Genomic DNA, 21,524 nt, shown 5'->3' on the forward strand with positions numbered 1-21,524 from the left:
ATAAGGAGACCAAAGCTGTACACAGCACTGCAGATGTGGTCTCACCAAGGCCCTAAACAGCTGCAGTAAAACTTCCCTACTTTTATTTTCCGTTCCGCTTGCAATAGATACCAACATTCCATTTGCCTTCCTGATCACTTGCTGTGCCTGCACATAAACATTTTGCGATTCATGTACCAGGACACTGATCCATCTGTACCACCGAGTTTTGCAATCCCACTCCATTTAAACAGTATGTTGCTTTTTTTATTCTTTGTGCCAAAGTGGACAAATTCACATTTTCCTACATCATACTCCATCGGTCAAATTTTTTCACACTCACTTAACCTATCTAAATGTCTTTATAGATTCTTTACTTCCTCTTGACAACTTATCTTGGCGTCATTGGCAAATTTAACTACCCTACATTTGGTTCCTTCAGCCAAGCCATTGATATAGATTGTAAATAGTTGGGGCCCCAGCACTGATCCCTGTGGCACTCCATTAGTTACAGCTTGCCAACCTGAAAATGACCATTTATCCCTACCCTCTGCTTCCTGTTAGCTAGCTAATCATTCATCCATACAAATATGTTACCCCCTACACCATGTGCTCCTATCTTGTGTAGTAACCTTTGATGTGGCACAATATCAAATGTGTTTGGAAATCCAAGCACGCCACATCTACAGGTTCTCCTTTATCCACCTTGCTTATTACTGCTTCAAAGAATTCTACTAAATTAGTTAAGCACGATTTCCCTTTCACAAAACCAGTTGACTCTGCCTGACCCCATTATGATTTTCTAAGTACCTTCTAGAAACTAAGGCCAGAATTTTTCGCTCGTCAGGCAGACGCACGCCCGACCCGAACAAGTGTAAAATGACGCACAATGATGTCAGGCGAATGTCCAGATGTCATCGTACACTCACGCAATATTTCGGTTAGCGGGCACACGCGGGAGTCAGCAGCACGACTGCCGACAATTAACAGGCCTATTCAGACCATTAAACTTATAGTTGAAGTAAATTTTTCACTGCCCATCCAACCTTACGGTTGGCGGGCAGATGAAAAGGCCAAGCGGCCTTTGGATTCTTTAGGAAACCTTATCCACAGGCGGGATGAGGTTTCCAACAGCTATTAAAAACTAAATTAAAATTTTAAGGGCAGAATTTTGCCCTTGATGGGCGATCGGGCCCCACCGGCTCGGTGGCAGCCGTCCCTCGCCGCGGAAACGGGGCCCGCCGCCATTTTGAGTGGGCGGGCCAATTAAGGCCCACCCAGCGGCCTGCCCGACAGGAAGCGCTATGCACTTCCTGTTCCGGTGGGGAGGGAATCCCCATCTGTCAAAGAGCGAGTGCACTGCTCCCTGAGACTAAGTGCTGTCTCAGGGAGATTACTGACAGGTAACAAAAGTCAAAAAATAGAGAAATATTAAAATTATTAACATGTCCCCCTCATGTGACAATGTCACACGAGATGGGACATGTTAATAGGAAACACATTAAGTTTATTAAATTTTTAAAAAACGGACTTGAAACTTCATCCTGCCAGTGGATGAAGTTTCATGAATAACCTGGAGCCCGCTGGAGCGCCTGGCCTGCCCGCCAGCCTTAAGCTTGGACGGGCAGGGTCTTTAACAAGGTTAATTAGCCTCTCAATGGCCTCAATTGGCCATTGACAGGTCGGCGGGCGGACAGCTAATTTCGCTGTCCGCCCACCTTCCTGAATATTTAAATGGACCAGGATGACGCCGGGGGTTCCTCCCGACGTCATCCCGCGTCATTTTCCCCTCGCCAAGCGGGCCCCGCCCCCAAATCGCCGAGGGAAAAATTCTGGCCTAACATATCATTAATAACATGTCCCTGTTCATGTGACAGCTGCCTCAGAGAGCTTTTCCTGCGCCCACCTGTGCGCATGCGCCAAGTTCCCCGCTCACCCTCCTCCCACCCCACACAGGCAGCGCTGAGTGCTGCAGCACGCATTTCACGCTGGGCGAGCCTTAATTGGCCTGCCAGCTTCAAAATTGCGATCGCGGCCCGATCACAGGTGGCGGTCGGCTTCCCAACAGCTCCTGCTCGCCGCTGCTGAGCCCGCCCGACGAGGGCAAAATCCTGGCCTAAGGAATTTTGGAAGATTGTAACTAATGTCTCTACAATTCTGCAGCCACTTCTTTCTTCTTTTAAGACCATAGTTTGCAAGCCATCTGGTCCCGGGGACTTGCCAGCCTTTAAGTTTAATATATTTTCCCAGCAGCTTTTCCCTGGCGATGGTGAGTGTTTTAAGTGCCTCCCTCCCTTTTACCTCTTGATTTTCAAGTAACTTTGTGAAGTTTTCTAAGTCTTGATCTAAGTGAAGACAAACACAAAATACCCATTCAATGCCTCTACTATTTCCTTGTTTTCCATTCCAGACTCACTCTAGAGGACCAACATGGCTTTAGTTACTCTTTTCCTGTTTAAATACTTGCAGAAACTCTTACTATCTATTTTTATGTTTCTAGCCAGCTCTCTCTCAGACTGTAATTTCTCCCTCTTTATTTTGTTTTAGTCATTCTTTGCTGGTTCTTAAAATCTGACCAATCTTCTGACCTACCACTAAACTTTACAGATTTGTGCAGTGTTTCTTTCAATTTGGTATTATCCTTATCTTCCTTATTTAGCATCCTTCTCAAAGAGTCTTTCTTTCTCACTGGGATAAATCTTTGCTGAGAATTATTAAATTTCTCCTTAAAAGTCTGCCGCTGTATTTCTATTGTCCTACCTTTTAACTTAGTTTCCTAGTTCACTTTAGCTAGCTCTGCCTTCGTATCCTTATATTACCTTTATTCAGGTTTAAAACACTGGTCTTAGACACACACTTCTTCCCTTCACACTGAAAGTGAAATCCTATGATTTATGATGTTATGATCACCATCACCTCGAGGCTCCTTTACCATGAGGTTATTAATTAATCCTGTCTCATTGCTCATTACCAGTCTAGAATAGTTTGCTCCCTGGTTGGCTATAGAACATACTGCTCTAAGGAATTGTCCCAAATACACACTATGAACTCATTTTCCAGGTTACCTTTACCAATCTGATTCACCTAATCTACATGTAGATTAGAGTCACCCATGATTATTGGGGTACCTTTCTTACACGCCCATTTATTTCTTCCTCTAACTCTGTCCTACAGTGTAAATACTATTAGGTGGCCTACAAACTACTCCCAAAATTGACCTCTTACCTTTCCTATTTCTTATCTCTATCCAAGCTGATTTTACATCTTATTCTTTCAAGCTAAGGTTATCTCTTACTATTATGCTAATGACATCTTCAATTAACAGAGCTACCCAACCATCTTTTCCTAGCTTCCTACCTTTTTGAGATGTCAAATACCCTTCAATATTCAGGTGCCAGCCTTGGTCCAACCATGCATGTGTAATAACTATTAGGTCATGTATATTTATTTCTATCTGTGCTAAAAAAAAAATGCATTCAGATAGAGAGTCTTTAACTCTGTCTTTTTACCATTTTTGCAATCTCTGGCCTTATCTCCCAGTGCATTCTTAACCTTGTGCACTCTGTCCCCTCCTGCCGTACTCTGGTTATCATTACCCAAATTGCTGCCCTGTTCTATAACCTCGTTGTTTCCCTTTGAATTACCTCATCTCTTTTCACATGATCCCTTCACCCCACTCTTTAGTTTAAAACCCTCTCTACTGCCCTCGTTATACGGCTCACCAGAACACTGGTCCTGGCATGGTTCAGGTGAAAGCCATCCTGACAGTACAGTTCCTACTTTCCCCAGTAGTGGTGCCAGTGCCCAATGAATCCAAACCCATTTCTCTCACATCAGTCTTTCAGCCACACATTCATCTCTCTCATCTTATTTATCCTATGTCAATTTGATCATGGTTTAGGTAATAGTCCAGAGATTATTACCTTTGTGGTACTGCTTTTGAATTTAGCCCCCAGTGGCTCAAAATCGCTACGCAGAAACTCTTTCTGAATCCCATTTGTATTGTTGCACTCATGTGGACCACAACAACTGGATCCTTCCCCTCCTACTGCAATTCCTCTCCAGCCCCGAGTGGATGTCCTGAATCCTGGCATTGGGCAGGCAACAGAATCTTCTGGACTCTCGCTATCAGATGCAGAGAACTGTGTCTATCCCCCTGACTATACTGTCCCCTCCTACCACCACGTTCTTATTTACTCCCCCCACTTGAATGACTTCCTGTAGCCCGGTGCCATGGTCAGTTCTTTCACCCACCTTGTTACCCCGCTCTCATCCTTACAAGCTGCAAGAGCCTCGAGCCTGTTGGACAATTGCAAAGGCTGAGGCTCCTCCACTTATTCCCTCTCAATCTCCAGTCCTGCCTCACTCGCAGTCAACCCCTCCTGTCCCTGGTCGCTGACCTAATCAGATGACCCTACCCTAAGGGATGTGACTGCCTTCTGGAACAAAGTGTCCCTGTAACATTCCCCTCCCTGTATTACAGTGTCTGTAGCTCGCCCCCAGCTCATTAACTTCGAGCTGAAGCTCCTTGAGCTGCAAATAATTACCTCAGATGTGGTTTCTGTGAACGACAAAGGTGCCATCAGGACCTACATGCTGTAGCCGCAACACATCACCGGTCCTGCCATCTTGATTATGTATTAATTTATTTTTAACTTATTTTAACGAATAAGGTCTACCGCTCCTAATAAGCTTCACTACTGCTGGTAAACCTTACTACTACTAATAAAATCTTATAATTATTAATAAATTACCCGGGTTTTGAAAGATGAACCAATCACTTACCTGTTTCCCTGTGATGTCATTTTTCATAACGCATTCGGTCCACATACTGAATGGCCCACGTCAAAGGAACTTTATCAATGCGAATTGTTGGAATAGCAAGAACTGGAATGAATCTCACCTCTCTCCGCATTGCTTTTAAAATAATGACCCAGATCTTCTGGGCACCAGATCGTTGGTGACTGGACATATTTCCCAAGAAGCTCTGCAGAGACCCTCGGAAGTACCAAAGCACTGATTCCATTGGATTTGCCTGGGAAGTTTGAACTGCCAATGGGCAATTCCCCTGCTGCCCAGGACCCTCCGAAAAAGTCTCCAACTCTGAGTTAGATTCGGAGACTTTGGATGATTCCAACTTACCCAGGAAACTTTAGACAGAAAAATCCTAGTCTAACTCCTGGTTAATTATAGAACTGAACCCATACCATCACTCACACTGACCACCCCTGACTCCTCCCTTGAAGCCCTGACTACCCTTGCCCCTGAGTCCCCCCGACCCAACCTGACTAGTCGCCACCACTTGACTCCTGCACTACCCATGACTTCTCCCAACCCGAGACCCTACCACTCGACTCTCCCCAATCCCCTGTCTCCCACCCCGTCTCCCTGATCTGACCTCACTGCTCTACCTATCTAGTACCCTACCCTGCTGCCACCCTACATAGCTACCACCCTACCCAGCTGCAACCTACCGCTTTACCCATTTATCTCATCCAACCTACTCACTTACCTCACAACCCTACCCCCTATCCACTTACCTCACCCATCCTGCAACACTTATTCATTAACACACTGAAAAAGTGTTTAAATGTCCCAAAGCTTTTCAGTGTGTTAGTGAACATTTCCCAGAATATGGCAGCTAGTTCTGGAAAAAGGGGATATGGCTTCTGCATGGATTCCCTTTGCTGATGTCTCCGAGGTTTCCTGCCCTGACTGAGTTCTGTAGGATCCTCCATTGGAAGATTGGCCAGAAAAATTAGAGGGGTGGTTGGGTAGTTTTTTGTCTGATCAGAGTCAAAAATAGGGGTTCCGAACCTGATTGGAAGATTTGGGCTGAATTCTCACCTCTCTCCATGCTGTATTAAAATGAAGTCTTGCCCCTCTCCATGCTGTATTAAAATGAAGCCTCGCCTCTCTCCACGCTGTATTAAAATGAAGTCTTGCCTCTCTCCATGCTGTATTAAAATGAAGCCTTGCCTCTCTCCATGCTGTATTAAAATGAAGCCTTGCCTCTCTCCATGCTGTATTAAAATGAAGCCTCGCCTCTCTCCACGCTGTATTAAAATTAAGTTTTGCCTCTCTCCACGCTGTATCAAAATGAAGCCTTGCCTCTCTCCATGCTGTATTAAAATGAAGCCTTGCCTCTCTCCATGCTGTATTAAAATGAAGCCTTGCCTCTCTCCACGCTGTTTTAAACTGAAGCCTCACCTCTCTCCACGCTGTATTAAAATGAAGTCTCTCCTCTCTCCATGCTGTATTAAAATGAAGTTTTGCCTCTCTCCACGCTGTTTTAAACTGAAGTCTCACCTCTCACCACGCTGTGTTAAAATGAAGCCTCGCCTCTCTCCACGCTGTATTAAAATGAAGTCTCACCTCTCTCCACGCTGTTTTAAAATGAAGTCTCACCTCTCTCCACGCTATATTAAAATGAAGTCTCACCTCTCACCAAGCTGTATTAAAATGAAGCCTCGCCTCTCTCCGCTGTGTTTTAAAGTGAAGTCTCACCTCTCTCTACGCTGTATTAAAATGAAGTCTCACCTCTCACCGTGCTGTTTTAAAGTCTGATGGATTTACAGGAATTTGTGAAAAGAAGATGAGTGATCCATGTACACAAGCCATGTTCTTTCTGAATGTTAGTTCTCACTTAGAAACTCAGGTGAGATTCGTATTCTACCAGTCTGGGTTACCAGTAAGCATTTAATTTGTTCAGCTCTCTATCCTACAATCCAACATCAGCCCTTTTGGACCATGCATTAGACATTCTTTTAAATGCTGGCCAAACAGCAGAGAGGAATACTTTAGTGCCTTTAACATTATGGTATCTTGAGTGGAATTTTACAAGGCACCCCTGTAGAATGGCTTGATTACCATAAACAAAAACAGAATTACCTGGAAAAACTCAGCAGGTCTGGCAGCATCGGCGGAGAAGAAATCAGTTAACATTTCGAGCCTTCATGGCCCTTCGGCAGAACTGAAGCATAGTTAGGAGAAAGGAGAAATATAAACTGGTTTAAGGTGGGGTGGGGGGCGGGGGGGGGAGAGAGAAGTTGAGGGTGTGGTGATTGTGGAGATAGGCAAGCCGTGATAGGAGCAGATAATCAAAAGATGTCACCTTTTGATTATCTGCTCTTATCACGGCTTGCTTATCGCCACAATCACCACACCCTCAACTTCCCTCTTCCCCGCCCCCCCCCCACCCCCAACCTTAAACCAGTTTATATTTCTCCTCTCTCCTAATTATGCTTCAGTTCTGCCGAAGGGCCATGAAGGCTCGAAACGTTAACTGATTTCTTCTCCGTCGATGCTGCCAGACCTGCTGAGTTTTTCCAGGTAATTCTGTTTTTGTTTTGGATTTCCAGCATCCGCAGTAGCTTTTAGCTTTTTGTTTTTATCTCTGTGATTACCATAAACCTCTGTTTGTGAATCTTAATGCTGTACAATGCCAAAATGAATTCCTTTTCATTATTCAGGTTAAAGCTAAAAAAATTGATTTCCTTAAATGACCCTGTGGGAAATATTTTTAAAGGAGAACTGAGACCAGAACATGCTTGGTTTGTGTATCTGGATCACTGCTGATCACCTTACAGATTACTATAAATTAAAATTGAGAATCAGCAAACACCAGGACAAAGCAGTGTGCTTCCTGAATTCATCTTCACTTGTATATATAGATGTGTGAATTGATAGGGCATAAAGTAGGCCATTATGCTCCTGGAGTCAGTCACATTGAGGAAAAGGGGGTAGGTACTCTATGGTACTATTTTCAGGATATTTTACATTCATGTATATTTAGAACTCAGACCTCAAAGTGAATGAGAATTACATTTTTTGAAAAGGTGGTTTTTGAAGCTGATTTGTGCTCTGATTTTATTGGTTAACCTGCCATCCCATTGGTGGTGCCTATAAAATATTACAGTGTCAATCCTTTGAATTTCAAAATTCCAGCTATATTGAGCTAAAGTGTATTTTTTAACAGCTGTTTCCGTGGGGTATACAAGGCTGCCTTTCAATCATAGTGAAAAATGGTGGAGAAATGCACTTTTAAAAGAGTCTCAGCAGTAAGTATGTATGCTTAGATCAGTTCTAAGAGTTTAAACAAAATGATTACTTTCACATAATCACTTTTACAGTGCTCCTCTGTGGAACCACCAGTGGAGCTGAAGCACAAAAGCAACATAAATCAGCACATTTTCTCTTTCCAAACTTTGAAACATGCGAATGTATAAAACCAGAAAAAGATCATTGCAGTTCTTCTGGCAGCTCCCCAAGTTTGAAAAATGATATCTCTTCTACCTCTCAATCATTTATTTTGCCAAATAAAATCCATATATTTGCCACCACCTGTGTGAAGTACAAAACTATCTGCTCACCTTCCCTCTTATGATCTTAAGCACATGTTCATTATGATCTTGTTACTCTTTTGCTCAGGTTTCAATTGATGGACACTTTATTTTTTTTCCAATTTCTGAGAATGCTTTCTAAAACACCTTAAATGCTTAGTAGAATCTGGAAAGAAATTGTATGATCATGTTGATGCCAATACTAAGAAACACATTGAAGGTCCGATTACCTGATATCACCTGAGTGTGTTCGCTCCACTGTTTGGTGAATAAAATGAACTCCTGCAGGGAGCTGCTGCATCAAATTACACATTTTAAGAATAGCTTTGAAACGAGTGATAATGACTAATCATCTTGGAAACTTCAACGGGTACAGTGTACCGTGTGGAAATCTAGTAGTGCAGGGAGAACATGGAGGTTATAGCATGGGAGATTATGGCATGAGAGATGCTATGCAAGTGCTTTGGGAAGTTTTACTATGTCAAAGGAAATATATAAATGTGAATTGTTGGAACAGCAAGAACTGGAAGGAGAACAGGAAGGGAAAAACTGGAAAACTGCGAACAGCACATAAGATTATATAGAATTTGCAACACAGAAACAGGTCATTCAGCCCAATAAATCCATGATGGTATTTATGTTCTACTTGAGTTTCTTCCCACCCCATCATATGATGTGCAACAGGATCTCGGGAAGACTGGCATCACACGAGATGAGAAAATGATGGTAACAAGTACAGGAAATTTGTAGTTTATCAAAGAATCCAAGAGATTTTTGGAATAAACAAAAAGGAACAATGACTTATATAGCTAACTAGTCATTACATAACTGCTACTTACATAACCAACAATTATATGATCATCTTGTATGAATTAATATTAAATTAAAATTTTAGTGCACTTTTTAATCTTTTCTACCCTGCAAAGATTACAATTATGTAATTTCCGTTTGAAAGTAAAATATGAAAGGTTTAACTGAAAAGTATGGCTGGTTTTACTTTGGAATTCTTTGCTACTGAGAGCTTTATTTGCGACTGTTATTTTGGTTTAAATAATTCTCTTGAGGTCTCTCTTTGTTCATTGTGTTGTGTCTTCTACATGCAAGATCTGATTATATTATCAAACACAAATTTTAAAAATGTAAAGCGGACAGAGCAGGGGAAAATTCAACTGGTGCCAGATTCTGGTGCAAACTGGGCAATTTCAACAAACACCCGAAGCTGTCGGCCTGAGGCCTGAATAAAATTCACCCTCGAGCTTCATTTTAATTGAAGTTGTGAGCTGCGGATAATGATTCAGTCGGGGCCTTGGAAGCTATGGTTGGTTTAGATGGTGAAGAAGCCCGCCGATGTGTCTGAGGTTGGGGGAAGCAAATTGGAGGGAGTAGGGTGCCAGCCTGCTCTTCCTGGCTCTTCAAGGACTGGTACAAGCTTTGTCTGTTCACTGGTCAATTGGATTGGCATCCTGCAACTGGCATTAGGACTGCAATTTGCATATGCAGGGCACCGAATGCTCCTTTCACATGGGCACACTGCAAACCTAGAAGTGGCTGGCTTCCAATCTAACAATTGGTGAACTTGAGCTTGGGAGGCTGTAACCCCAATTGGCTCCCCAACTTCAATTTAACCAAAGAACAGGCAGGATTTCTCCCCCCAAAATCACAGGTGACATTTTTTCAGCTTGGAGTCCTAAATATCAAATAGAAAGCGCCCCATTTATTCTACCGTTTTGCTTTCTCATAGCGCTCACTATTCCTCACGGAGGGGGTACTCAGCCTATCCGCTCCCAACCCTCTGCCAATGAAACTCTTGAACCAAAAGGGAGGGGCACACATGAGAGGAGTGTGGAACGAACGCTGGGATCTTTCTTGCTGTGGGGGAAGGCAAAGCCTCCTCTGGCACAGCTGATATTGGGAAGCCGTTACAAAAACAGAATTACCTGGAAGAACTCAGCAGGTCTGGCAGCATCGGTGGAGAAGAAAAGAGTTGACGTTTCGAGTCCACATGACCCTTCGTTGCCCGACTGGAAGATTCTTCTAACCATTGCTCTACTCGCCTCTGGGCAGGAAGGAGCGGAGAATTTGTGACCGATTCATGAGTGCTCCTGCGTAAAGTCGAACAAGACGCACATATGGGAAATACAACAAGCATTGCAGCCACCAATTTAAATTGCAAGTCCTGACGGACAGTGCGATGTGATTAACACTGGCACGGAGGTGTGCCTCAGGTGTCAGCTGTGGCTCAGTTCATAGCACCCTCGCCTTTGAATCAGAGGGTTGTGGGTTCATGTCCCACTCCCAGAAACCAAGAACTGTGATTGTACTCGAAAGAGTTGCAATCTGTGACTGTTGATAACTCGAAAGAGTTTCATGTATATGAAGGCAAGCAATACGAGGATGACTGCATATAGATTAGATGTTGCAAACTAATGAGCAACACAGATCGAGCACAGCCGGAAAGATCCCGCCGTGTGTGTGTGCAGTAACCATGACTCCATAGGGTCACATGTGAGGAGAAGGGGGGCTACTTTGCGGAAGTGTGGTTTTGGTGCTTGTGGTTTGAAAGAGCCGGTGAGTGAGTTAGTGATCGTCCAGAGCAGGTCCTGCAAGCCAGTGACTCGACACTCATGCCAAGGAAGCAACTGAGACAGGAGAGCATTGGCGAGAGAGAGAGAGAGAGAGAGAAGGGGGAAATTACCCCTAAAGAGGCAGAGAACGTCTTGGGAGGAGGGGAAAGAAAGTTAAAGTCGTGAGAGGGATTGCAAAAAAGGAAACAAATCCTAAGAACAAGTTCTGCCCGTTATTCGGGGAACATCACAATTAAATACAGCCATTGGTTTACGGGCTGCAGCACGTTGCGGCTAACGGGATGAACTAATTGAGAGCAGTTTTCTCTCAGACTGAAGGGTCCGGGAGCAGGGACCACACCGAGCCGAGCAGAGCCGAGACCGGCAGCCCCCATACCACTCATTTCTCACCTTTACTGAGGGAGGCAGGCACGGAGCAGGCATGGATTTCAAAGTTGTGCTGATCTGCCTTCACTACTTTGTAATTAGACAGGCAGCTTCGATGGAACTTCAAGCTGACATGTAAGTGTGATTTATGACATGTGTGTGATTTATGACATGTGTGTGATTTATGACGGACTATCTTTCCGTTCCTGACCGTCATCCTCACGTTGCAATTTGCAGCACAGTAGACCCTGTTCGTGTCAATCACATTCGCTGTTTGGAAACCCTGATGACAGAAACGCATTTTGAGGCATTAATATATTTGTAATGCCTTAATTGCAAGTTCGGTAATGTTGAGAAGTGACCCCTCCACGAGTGAGAGGGTCAAAGCGGGCAAAGGCTAAACTGTCAGCTGCCCACTTCTGATCAGGGATGTTTCTTGAATGTGTTCTGTACTAGCACGGCGGAGTTTCAGCTGAAACATTTCATCCCTCTGGTTTAGGGAATTATCTCTTAACTAATCCCTAAGCCAAGTCTGTTTAAGAGAGACCGAGGGCTCCCCCCACCTCTCTCTCTCTCCATCTGGCCCCTCTGCCTTTTCTTTTCCTGCATTTTAAGCGTTCCTAACCGCAGGCAAAATCCGTGCACGGAAACAGAGAGACAATTGAGAACAACGCACCGGAGAACTCTTGTTGTGTGAAACAGGACAAAGCAGACAAACGTTTCCTCCAGTGTTGCACGGTATAGACTAGGACTAACTGTCTAGGGTCGGATTTGCCAATAACTGGCACCGTGACTGGGATTTTATCGTAGGATGGTGGTTAGTAAGTGGGCAAACGATTGGAAACTTCTGTATGCAGGTTTATTTGGCTGCTCTGGTTTATCTCAATAGCCTTGCAATTCATCTCATTTTAAGCGAAAGAAGGCATTGCTGTATGATGGATGATGATGCCACGATGTGCAGCTCCGGCCCTTCTTATTTCCCCAGAATTAAAGGGATAAGTGTCAGGATTCACTTATTAGTTTATAAATGCTCGATTGCCAGATATGACCATTTTCGACCACCCTCCTCCCCTGTCTAGAACTTGCACTTTGTATGTTAAAATTCAGGGACTCTAGCGCATTATTTTGTAGAACAACAACAACAAATGAACTAGTGTGAATCTGTCTCCAGAGGTCAGTGTGAGCCACGGGTGGGGACTGCGCTACATGTTTGGAGCGGTTTGAAAGAGAGTCAGTAGCAGCAGTGTGTCCGCTCTGGGAGAAATCCTTTCTTCTGGATGGGTTATTTCCAGCTGGAAAATGGGATCGCCATCATTTTTCATAATAATGCTAAGGTTTTTTTTACACTATAGGTGATCTATGCAATGTAAATAACAGAAAAGTACTGAAAGATGATCAGATAATTATAATTGAAGAACCTTGAATTAGGAGTTGCAGGCTATAATAATGTGGTCTGTTGAAGCGTTAGGATAGCTATTATTAATGTGCTATTAGTATTATAAACACGGATTTTGGGACAACATTGAACACTAGATCACAGTTATGGATGACTAAGGCTATTCGACCCATTGAAGATCCTAAGTGTTTGCTTTCCACTATGCCATCTGAAAGTTTATTTCACATTCGTTGATCACTGTGTGAAGAATTTCCCGATATGCAGCCCCAACATTACACATCTCCGGTTTGAACCAGTGTACTTATGTAATTCAGTGTACTCCTGTAGTTTAATTTAAAGTAATACTTCAAGTTAACTTTCTCTATGCCCTGTTCAATCTTATCCATCTGTAACAAATCACCTTTTCCCCTCCCACCCACCCAAGATTACCTCTCTTCCTCAGGGTGTGTAGATCAACACCCCATTGGATTGCTGCTCTGCATTGTTGGGACACATTAATGTTATATCCATTAAGTCCCTAAGATCTCTTTTAGCTTCAAGCATAGCTAATTCAGCACCATCCATGCAGTCTATGATACTGTGTATATCAATTTCTTTTCAACTTATGAGTAGCATTTTATGTTTGTCTGCACTTAATGTCATCTGCCATTGTTCTATTCACTTATATATCTTATCCATTACATAGAATTACACAAAATTTACAGCACAGAAACAGGCCATTCAACCCAACTGGCCTGTCCTGGTGTTTGTGCAGCACATGAGGCTCCTCCTACCCACTTCACCTCATCCCACCAGTATGCCTTTCAATTCCATTCTTCCTCAAAATTAATCTATGCTGTTCACCTCAACAGTATCTTGTGGTAGCAAGTTCCATATTCTAACTATCCCCTAGGTGGAACCGATTCTCATGAATTCTTCAAACAAGCCCAATTGCTTTCTATCTGACAGATCTGAAAATAGTCCATTACAATGCAGGCAATTTTAAGACTCAGCACTGATGGAGTGCTGCACTGCTGGAGGTACACCTTTTGGGTGAGAGGTTAAGCCAACCAGTAGTTTCTGAGCTGTCTCATTTGATTCCACTGCCCCTCCTATTTTACCATCTGTAAACTTGTCCACTTTGTGCTGACGTTCCAAATCCTGGTAAATTGGAAGCAGTGCTCTCACCATTGAGCCCTCAAATCTTTAATGTTTGTGCAAAGTGCTAATAGTGTGAATCCACTGACGGGATTGATTGGACTCTAAAGAAGCAACTGGCAGACCCTCAATGCCCATCTCACGGGCTTCAGTTTGAAACCGTATGAAGTGCAGCTCCTGTTCCCTTGAGGCTTCTGGGCAATTTTTAAACCTGTTAATCGTTTAGACATCTCGTGTGAAAGGGTTTAGAAAGATAAGAGAAAATGAAACAATGCTTGCATTGTTACTTGGTGCAAGATAAATGACTAATATTTTCCATATTCATTTGAGTTTGAAAAATTAATACATTTGTTTTACTCACATATCACACTTGCATAAATCAATCAGATAATTTCTCTATGTAATTTTAAATAGTTTTTTATTGTCCATCTATTTAAGATGTTTTTTTATATCAAATAATAAACTTAAGAAATTATTCAACCTATTTGCACTTTTCCTCCTATAACAAATATGTCTGCAGCAGTACTGAGTGTTACTAAAATATTCTGCTTCAATGTATGTTTAAATTTAAGATTTTATTCTTACCCTTCTTGAAAACTTGAACAATGATGCAGTCTTTAAAGAACTTCCTATGTTATAGCATCAACAACAACTTGCATTTATATAGCTCCTTTACTGGAGTAAACCATCTTCATGGTAGCTTTATCGAGCAAAATTTGACATGGAGCCACATATGAAGTTAGGACAGAGGATCAAAGTCTTGGTCAAAGAGATAGGTTTTAAGGAGTATCTGAAAGGAGAAAAACGAGGTAGAGAGGATTCATGACTGAATTCCAGAGTTTGGGGAATGCTTCAGAGTACTATGTATAAACAGAACTGCAGCTGGCCATAAACGTTTAGGATGCATTACAAAATGTAAAGACCCACTCTGAGCTGTCCCCACTGAGACCAGCTTGCTGGTTTGCTTTGGTCCATCTGTGTTAAGTTTTTTTTTACTGTACTTCCTGTATGTATTTGTAGGGGATTGGCTATTTTATAGAGATTTATAAATGATTTTCTTTTAAAATTGCTCCAAGAAAGTTTAGGTTCATGCTTTATTGCATTCTGTCTTGTTTCACTGTTTCTATCTCTTTCACTGCTCATATAAATACCAACCTTGGGATTTCATTCTATCTTATTTTCGCTTGGAAGGGTGGAACTTGCAGGCAGCAAGTCCTTGGACCTTCAGTGAAGCCATGGCCTGAGTTTCATGCTCCCCTGCCGATAGGGGGAACATGCAATTGAAGGAATGGAATTCCCTCTGGGTTCCCGCCCTCCTGACCTTACAACAATTTTACATTGGGGCAGGCTAGGCCTCGGACGGGATGCCTGCCTTTGCCCCAATTGAGGTTCCTAAGTGGCCAATTATTGGCCGCTTAAGGGCCATTTCCTGCCCAGCCTCAATTTTTCATTCTTCAATTATGAGGAACAATTGGAGAAGTTGGGACCGTTTTCCTTGGAGAGGAGAAGGCTAAAGGGAGACTTGATAGAAGTTTTCAAAATCATGAAGGGCCTGGAGAAAGTGGATAGGGAGAAACTGTTCCCGCTCGTAAATGGATCGAGAACCAGAGAGCACAGTTTTAAAGTGCTTTGCAAAAGGAGCACATGCAAGGTGAGAAATAACTTTTTCACACAGCGAGTAGTTAAGGTTTGGAATGCACTGCCTGAAGTGTGGTGGAGGCAGGTTCGATTGAGGCATTCAAGAGGGCATTGGATGATTATTTAAATAGAAACAATGTACAGGGTTACGGGGAAAAGGCAGGAAATTGGTGCTAAATTAAAATGCACAGAGAGCCGGTGCAGACACGATGGGCTGAATGGCCTCCTTCTGCATCTTGACAATTCCGTGATTCTGTGACTTTTAGGCTGGTGGGAGAATTTACCTGACAAGGAGGAAGCCTGAAAATGAGCAGGCTTAGATCTCAGGCTGGAAGGTGGGGCGCCTCCATCAGAAGCACCCCCATGACTTCCAGCCCCCTGACTCCACTTGAGGTCTGGTGGCTGCTGGACCTCCCTCCCCACCATCTCCCCGGCTTTTCTGTCGACACCCCAGTCACCCCCTTTGCACTCCACCCAGGCTTCCCCTCCCCTCCCTGAGACCCATTAAATTTACCTTGCCCTCCAGTCCCGGGACTTAGGCTCAGGCATCTTCACAGAATCACAGAATATTAATGGCACAGAAGGAGGCCATTTGGCCCCTCATGTCTGCACCGGCTCTCCAAATGAGCATTATGACCTAGTGCCGTTGCCCTGCCTTTTCCCTGTACCCTCGCACATTGTTTCTATTCAAACGATCATCTAATGCCCTCTTGAATGCCTTGATTGAACCTGCCTCCACCGCACATCCAGGCAATGCATTCCAGACCCGAACCACTCGTTGTGTGAAGAAGCATTTTCTCACATCACACTTGCTTCTTTTGCACTTTAAACCTGTGTTCTCTTCAGTCCACTGCAGCGCTTGGATGGCAGCTCTCTAAGGCCAGACTTCCTGCTGATTCAGGGGCGGAGGTTCCTCCTGCAGCCACTTAATGCTCATTCGAGCATGAAATAACTGCGGGGCACTCGAAGTCAGTGGGGATGTGTTCCCCGCCGACTCTTTGGATGGTGGGAAGGGAAACCCTGCCATCCAAAAAATTTCAGGCCCAGGTCTTTGCTGCCCATCATACACATTTTTGAAACTTCTACATGCAGGTATTTGCTGGGTGCAGTAACCTGCTCCCTTGAACCTCTTAATTGACAATTATATGTCTGAAAACCTACCTGCTTCCTGAACTTTTGAGTCCTTTCAACCCTTGCTCCAGATTCCAGGTTCTGTTTTTCAGATGAGGCACTAAACTTAGGTACACACTAGGAAATCTTGAGGTGCTATTTCCAGGATGTTCTCCTGATATCCTGGGCAATACTTATCCCTCAATGAACACCGGAAAACAAATTATCTGATCATAACTTTGATTGCTGTTTTTGAGAGCCTGTTGTACACAAATTGGCTGCCATGTTCCCTGCATTACAACAATAAGCACATTTCAAATGTATGTACTTGACTGTGAAGTGCTTTGGGACGTCCTGAGGTTGTGAAAGGTGCCGTATAAATGTGAGTCCTTTGCTTCTTTAATTGTAACAGTGGGCTCACTAATAGTGGTGGACATTCCACCAGGAGCCGGCCCTGCATGCGTGCTTATGTAACCCTAATCCAGGAAGATGGGCCTGGTTTCCAAAGGGGCAGGCAGAAGTCTCCCTTCTCTGCCACTTCTCTGCCCCAGGGAGGTTATGGCCCCTTCAAAAATCGAGTATTGATTGCTGCAGTCTATTGGTTCTCGCCCTGTTTACCCTACTTAAGTGTCCTCTTCAAAATACATGCTATTAACAGAGTTGCCAAAGCCATAGGAACATAGGAACAGGAGTAAGCCATTTCGCACCCCTGTGCCTGTTCCCTATTCAGTGAGATCATGGCAGCGTAACTTCATATATCAGCCTTTGCTGCACATCCCTTAGTGCTTGAGTTGAAAAAAATCTATCACTCCCAGATTTAAAATTTACAGTTGATCTAGTATTAATTGATTTTTTTCAAAAGAGTGTTTCAAACTTCTACCACCCTTGGGGTTGGATTCTTCGGAGCACCATTGTCCTCACCCTTCCGACCGGCTAATAAGTTGGGGGGTTGTTGTGGGGGGGAGTGGGGGGAGCCTGTCCATGATCCTAACAGCTGCCCCATAGCAATTTAACACCGGCAGCAGTGTTAATTACTTTAAGGTGACACATCCACCCCTATCTCAGGAAGAAGTCGGCCTTAGAGAGTTGCTGGCCAATTAGATGGCTGGCAGCTCTGTAGTCCCAGCAGCGCCAGCTGGGAGAGGTGGCCACTGCTGGGACTACAGGCAGTCCCCGATGCCGAAGAGCTCGGGTAAGCCTGGGGTTTGGAGTCTTGGCGAGGGGGCTAAGAGGGGTGGGGGGGGGGGGGTGTGTTCAAGAGGCCCGGGGGAGGGTTAAAGGAGGCGATGACCCAAGGGACCCACACGGGGGGGCTCTCCCTTGCCCGGCACCAGCTTACCCAGCTAATGCTGCTGGGCTTCACGCGCGGCATGGGCCTTCCCCAGCTGCAGGGAAAATACTAGTAGAGGTGGGCTGAGGCCCTTAAGCGGCCATTAATTAACTTAAGGACCTCAATAGGCCCAAGGGTGGGTGGGCCGCCGGCGCTTCCCCTGTCCCTGTAAACCTTCAGACATATTGGGGATGGCCGGATAGGCAGTGGGAAGGCAACCAGCTGGATTTTACACCCTCCACGCCCATCCCTGCCTCCAAACCTGCTGATGGGGAACATAAAATCCAGCCTCGTGCGTGCAAAATTGTTCTAATTTCATTCCTGAAAGAAAAGTGGGGCAGAAATTTCCTGCCCTCCCTTTGCACCATCGAAGGCCTGAAACTCTCCTTCCAGGTGAAACAGCGATCTGACCTGATGAAAGGTCATTGATCTGAAACATTAACTCCGGGCGGGATTTTCTGGCCCCTCCTGTAGGTGGGACCTTCCGGTCTCGACGAAGTCAACGGAGATTTGAAAGGCTTGCCACACCTTTCCCCGCCAGGAAATCCCGGCCTTTGTTTCTGTATAGATGATGCCTGACGTGCTGAGTATTTCCAGCAGTTTTTGTTTTTAGTTCAGATGTCCATTACCCTCAGTGTCTGGCTTTGTGTTAGTGATTTACTTGTACAATTTCTCAGTTTTTTCCTCTGTATTCGCTGCTCACAATGTGGTTTCCTCTACTCTGTGGAGGCCAAAAGCAGATTGGGTGCCTGCTTGGTGGAACACCTCAACCTGGAATCACAGGCCCAAGCTTTCAGTCTCCCCTCCTTTTGAATTCTCCATTCCACTCTCATTCTCACCTCTGTCCCATATACTGCTCCAATGAAGCTTAATATGTTCGAGGAACAGCACCTCATCTTTTCATTAGGCACTTTACAGTCTTCCGGACTCAACATTGAGTTGAGTCATTTCAGATCATTATCTCTGCTTCCATTTTGTTTTGGACAGCAACTACTGGTGATGATTCTGCTATTCCCATTTAAACCTCCTCTAGACCCATCTTTTGTTCCCTTACTTGCCCCATCACCACGGCTAGCATTTTCTGTTCGGCGTGCGGGGGAGGGTCCCGCACGCTGACGCGTAAAATGATGTGCGGTGACGTCAAGCGTGCATCCCGACATCACCGTGCGTCATTCTGATCTTCCTGACCCCTCCTGCTGGCGGGATCTTCCAGTCTCAACGAAGTCAACGGAGATTTGAAAGGCTTGCCACACCTTTCCCCGCAGCATAGCCAGGAAATCCCGGCCTTTGTTTCTGTATAGATGATGCCTGACATGCTGAGTATTTCCAGCAGTTCGGCGGGCGCTCACTGGAGTCGTCTGTGCGCCCGCCAAACTGTCAAAGGCCTGTTAAGTCCATTTACAAACCAATTAACCCAATTGAGGGGGCTGCCCATCCAACCTTAAGGTTGGCGGGATGAGGTTTCATGAAGGGTTTATTAAATGAATAAATATTTTTCAAACATTTGATAAACATGCCACACGCTGTCACATGAGGGGACATGTGTAAATGATTTTTTTTATTTTGAAGTTTCAGATCGAGCTTAATCGCCCTGAGGCAGCTCCATGCCTCAGGGAGATTTATGCGCTCGTTCGCACACGTGCGATTTGCCATGTAACCTCTCCTGCCTTCCACCTTATCACAGATCGTCCCTTTTTTCTCCTCCTTTTCCGTGCCTCCAAACTTGCTTATAATCAGTTATATCTCTAAATTATTCAAGTTCTGTCAAGAAGTCAGTGATCTGAAACATTAACTCTGTTTCTTTCTTCACAGATGCTTCCAGACTTGCTGATATTTCCAGCATTTTCTGTTTATATTTTAGATTTCCAGCATCCGCTGTATTTTGATTTTATAATAGCACAGACATCGGTTATTTTAAAAAATTTGCAGTGGCTAGTCGCAAGTGAATAATCTTCCACGTGGGAAATAAAAAGTTCTTGTGCCATGAAGTTTTGCTCTTATTCATGCAGCAACTGGAATCATCAGTGCTACAGATAATGGTACTGCCACTTTTCTTTTTATTCGTTCATGGGATGGGGGCATTTGGGGGCAAGACCAGCATTTATTGCCCATCCTTAATTGCCCTTGAGAACTGAGGGGCTTGCTAGGCCATTTCAGAGGACAAGGAAGAGTCAGCCATATTGCTGTGAGTCTGGAGTCACATGTAGGCCAGACTAGATAAGGACGGCAGATTTCCTTCCCTAAAGGACATTAGTGAACCTGATGGGTTTTTACAACAATCGACAATAGTTTCATGGTGATCATTAGACTTTTAATTCCAGAGTTTTTTTTATTGAATTCTTATTTCACCATCTGCCGTGGTGGGATTCAAACCCAGGTCCCCAGAGCATTACCCTGGGCCCCTGGATTACCTAGTCCAGTCACAATGTCACAACACCACCGCTTAGGGGCTTCTAAAACTAGGGAGCGTAACCATAAGACAATCTCTACTAAATATAATAAGGAATTCAGGAGAATCTTTACCCAGAGACTGGTTGCTACCATATAGAGTACAAAAGCAAAATGCTGCAGATGCTGGAAACCTGAAATAAAAACAGCACAAGCTGGAAATAAATACTCAGCAGGTCAGTCGGCATCTGTGGAGAAAGAAACAGAGTTAGTGCGTTCAGGTTGATGACCTTTCAGTAGAACTGTCCTGATGAGAGGTCGCCGACCTGAAATATTACCACATGGAGTAGTTGATGCGCTTCAGGAGAAGCTAAATAAGTACTTGAGTGGGAAGGAATATGCTGATCAATGAAGTAGGGTGGAAGGAGGCTTCTGCGAAGCATAGACACTGGTATAGACTGGTTGGGTTACGTGGTCTGTTTCTGTGCCATAAATTCTATGTAATTCTGTGTAATGTTGTCAGGGTGCTGTGGATCACTGTAACACCCCATACCACAGAACATAACAGTGCAAGGATTTTTGCCCTGTTATGTTGATCAATTCACCATATGACACAGTTTGTATGGTTTTTATAAGCAGCTGCAGAAATATTTATTGTGGGCCTGTATGTGTATAGTATTGATGGAGGAAAATAAACTGAGTTAAAGAGTGAAAGGACACGGATTTGTGCTTGCGATTTCCTCAGTGATGGTTTGGCCACCTGGAGCAGAGAGGATGTGAGATGTAATGACTAATTAGCAAATATGTTCCAAACTTGGGAAGGAATGTGAACTATGGAGGGCAGTACTCCCATGGCTGCCCTTGTGGAACACAAAATAACTAGATAAAAAATGGCAACAGCGTATTCTTTGCAATCTTGTCTCTCAGTAACTGTGATGTGAATATGCACAGTATCTGAACTGCCATCTGGGAATGTTTGCAGCATTTCCTACCGGGAAAATTGAATGAGATTAATATTGCATTAATTCTGGACTTTATAACTGAAGGCATAAAGAACTCATTGTCTTTTGATGGTAAAATCATGGGATGGAAGGATCTGTCCTGTTACATGAATGAAATAGGAGCAACCTGCCGGACTCGCCTCCTGCATTTATGAGGTCCACTGAAATACTAGGACCTGTGAGATGAGGTGCAGTTTGCATACATCTCTACCACTGTTGAAGGACCATGCATAATGCTTAGCATCATGAAAT

General features: G+C 44.1%; 1 protein-coding gene across 2 annotated transcripts in view; it reads left to right on the forward strand.

Moving 5' to 3' along the window:
- Window positions 1–10,907: 10,907 nt before the first annotated feature.
- LOC144693912 (uncharacterized) overlaps window positions 10,908–21,524 on the forward strand; it is a 333,595-nt gene continuing 322,978 nt past the window's right edge. For both annotated transcript variants that reach the window (XM_078564124.1, XM_078564125.1), the window contains exon 1: window positions 10,908–11,407. In XM_078564124.1, the coding sequence (XP_078420250.1) occupies window positions 11,328–11,407 (80 nt within the window). In that variant the 5' untranslated portion in view covers window positions 10,908–11,327. The remainder of the gene's footprint in view (window positions 11,408–21,524) is intronic.

The sequence above is a fragment of the Cetorhinus maximus genome, chromosome 19 (genome assembly GCF_964194155.1).
Source record: "Cetorhinus maximus chromosome 19, sCetMax3.hap1.1, whole genome shotgun sequence".
Lineage (NCBI taxonomy): Eukaryota > Metazoa > Chordata > Chondrichthyes > Lamniformes > Cetorhinidae > Cetorhinus > Cetorhinus maximus.